The sequence below is a fragment of the Oncorhynchus keta genome, chromosome 14, assembly GCF_023373465.1.
Source record: "Oncorhynchus keta strain PuntledgeMale-10-30-2019 chromosome 14, Oket_V2, whole genome shotgun sequence".
Taxonomy (NCBI): Eukaryota; Metazoa; Chordata; class Actinopteri; order Salmoniformes; family Salmonidae; genus Oncorhynchus; species Oncorhynchus keta.
In genome coordinates, this window is record NC_068434.1 from 57,267,349 (window position 1) to 57,270,541 (window position 3,193).

A 3,193-nucleotide genomic window follows, 5' to 3' on the forward strand; every position below is an offset into this window, starting at 1 on the left:
TATCAGTGTATGCACTGTCTGGGTTTTGTTTAATACATTTGTACAAAAAGCAGGGGGGAAAAGTAAGCATTTTAAACACATAAAACAGTTTTTCTTTCCAGTCATCTTCACACACAAAATCTGGCACACAAACTCAAATCATCCTACAAAACAACAAAGTTAATAATTACATTGATAGCTAAATAACACAGACAAACGCAGTCACAAGGTTACAAAGTGTGAAAAAAATATCTAACTTTGTGTCAATGTCACATCAAACTAGGAGTTCTCAAAATTCAGCATCACAGTCATCTTGGTATAACATTCTGTCCATTAATCAAGGCCCTTAACCAGTTTGCCTCTTACAGTACATCTGGCTTGCCCTGCAAAGTGGCTTGCTGTATCCAAGCAGAATCTCATTTTTCACCCTTCTTGTTAAAGTTTACCCACGTCTTCCCTCCGTATAAGCCCATGCCTGTGCATTGTAGCGTCTATTTCAGTTCTGCACGTAGCAGTGTCTCTGTGTCCGGGGGGAAATGGAGGGGTCAATTTAGGATCTGTCCTTTCCAGTTTAATCTCTACACACTGCTCTTTGCTCACTGGCGGGCCCTGGCATTGGCAAAGGCGTCTCTGAGCCAAGGCGAGTCTTCATAGAGCCGAGGGTCACCCAGGTACTCTGTGGTGCGCTTGTAGAAGTAGTAGTACAACACGGACGCTGCACACAAACACACATCACCAATGAAAGACTGAAGTCATTTGGTTTTGAAACAGAAAAGACAACAACTATTGCGTTTCAGGCCTAAAAGGTTTCCTAAAATGTGTTTCAGTAAGTGTGTGACCAAAGACAGCCTCACCTATTCTTTGGAAGACAAAAAGCACTTGGAGACCATCCGTCCACACATAGCGGTTTGATTTTAGCCAGCGTAGATTCTGCAGAGATAGACACAACCCAATGCATCATTCAGTTTGAGGGATAGCATTCTTTCACTAAGACATATAATACATTTACATTTACATTTACATTTAAGTCATTTAGCAGACGCTCTTATCCAGAGCGACTTACAAATTGGTGCATTCACCTTATGACATCCAGTGGAACAGTCACTTTACAATAGTGCATCTAAATCTTAAAAGGGGGGTGAGAAGGATTACTTATCCTATCCTAGGTATTAATAATAAACCATAAATTGATAGTAAATGATAATACATATGTAATAAACAATTCTGAGGCCTACAGAAAACTTGAAATTCCATATCCACAAAGTAAAATAAATGTCACATATCAGGTTAGTGCCAAATATAATTCCCCCTGTGGATTAATAAAGTATACTCTCATCTTAATTGTGGCTAGGAGTGAATCCACTTATGACAAAAGCTCAGTCATAGTTGGTTGCCAGGGAGCTTCCTGATCATCACAGCTCAGGCTAAATCCCCCAATTGCCTGTAAGAAAGATCCGTTCCTCTACAGTACTTCTCTCAAACCTCAAATTCACTGAATGTTGATCACCAGTCTATGAACAGATCCCATACCTTCACACGTGCACATTTCTATAATAACTACAAATCACAACTATCCCCATGAAAATATACAAGACACACACTCACACACGCAGGCTTCACACATACAAGTTGAAGTTTAAATACACCTCAGCCAAATACATTTAAGCTCAGTTTTTCACAATTCCTGACATTTAATCCTAGTAAAAACTTCCTCTTTTCGGTCAGTTAGGATCACCACTTTATTTTAAGAATGTGAAATGTCAGAATAATAGAGAGAATTATTTATTTCAGCTTTTATTTCTTTCATCACATTCCCAGTGGGTCAGAAGATTACATACACTCAATTAGTATTTAGGAGCATTGCCTTTAAATTGTTTAACTTGGGTCAATAAGTTAGGTGAATTTTGGCCCATTCCTCCTGACAGAGCTGGTGTAACCGAGTCAGGTTTGTAGGCCTCCTTGCTCGCACTCTTTTTCAGTTCTGCCCACAAATGTTCCATGGGATTGAGGTCAGGGCTTTGTGATGGCCACTCCAATATGCTTGGGGTCATTGTCCATTTGGAAGACCCATTTGCGACCAAGCTTGAACTTCCTGACTGATGTCTTGAGATGTTGCTTCAATAAATCCACATATTTTTCCTACCTCATGATGCCATCTATTTTGTGAAGTGCTCCAGTCCCTCCTGCAGCAAAGCACCCCCACAACATGATGCTGCCACCCCCGTGCTTCACGGTTGGGATAGAGTTCTTCGGCTTGCAAGCCTCCCCCTTTTTCCTTCAAACATAATGATGGTCATTATGGCCAAACAGTTCTATTTTTGTTTCATCAGAACAGAGGACATTTCTCCAAAAAGTACAATCTTTGTCCCCATGTGCGGTTGCAAACCATACTCTGGCTTTTTTTATGGCGGTTTTGGAGCAGCGGTTTTGGAGCAGTGGCTTCTTCCTTGCTGAGCGGCCTTTCAGGTTATGTCGATATAGGACTTGTTTTACCGTGGTTACAGATACTTTTGTAACTGTTTCCTCCAGCATCTTCACAAGGTCATTTGCTGTTGTTCTGTGATTGATTTGCACTTTTCGCACCAAAGTACATTCATCTCTAGGAGACAGAACGCGTCTCCTTCCTGAGCGGTATAACGGCTGAGTGGTCCCATGGTGTTTATACTTGCACACTATTGTTTGTACAGATGACCTTCAGGCATTTGTAAATTGCTCCCAGGGATGAACCAGACTTGCGGAGGTCTACAATTTTTTTCTGAGGTCTTGGCTGATATCTTTTGATTTTCCCATGATGTCAAGCAAAGAGGCTCTGAGTTTGAAGGTAGGCCTTGAAATACATCCACAGGTACACCTCCAATTGACTCAAATTATGTCAATTAGCCTATCAGAAGCCTCTAAAGCCATGACATAATTTTCTGGAATTGTCCAAGCTGTTAAAAGGCACAGTCAATTAGTGTATGTAAACTTCTGACCCAATGGAATTGTGATACAGTGAGTTATAAGTGAAATAATCTGTCTGTAAACAATTGTTGGAAAAATTACTAAGGACATCTACTTTGTGCATGACACAACTGACATGCCAAAACTATAGTTTGTTAACAAGAAATTTGTGTAGTGGTTGAAAAATGAGTTTTAATGACTGCAACCTAAGGGTATGTAAACTTCCGACTTCAACTGTACATACAGTGCCTTGCGAAAGTATTCGGCCCCCTTG

At 40.6% G+C, this 3,193-nt stretch overlaps 1 protein-coding gene across 4 annotated transcripts in view; it reads right to left on the reverse strand.

Moving 5' to 3' along the window:
* LOC118393654 (transmembrane protein 138) overlaps positions 1–3,193 on the reverse strand; it is a 17,609-nt gene continuing 14,416 nt past the window's right edge. For all 4 annotated transcript variants that reach the window (XM_035786553.2, XM_035786552.2, XM_035786555.2 and 1 more), the window contains 2 exons: positions 834–909; positions 1–694 (listed from right to left, as the gene is read on the reverse strand). In XM_035786553.2, the coding sequence (XP_035642446.1) occupies positions 576–694; positions 834–909 (195 nt within the window). In that variant the 3' untranslated portion in view covers positions 1–575. The remainder of the gene's footprint in view (positions 695–833; positions 910–3,193) is intronic.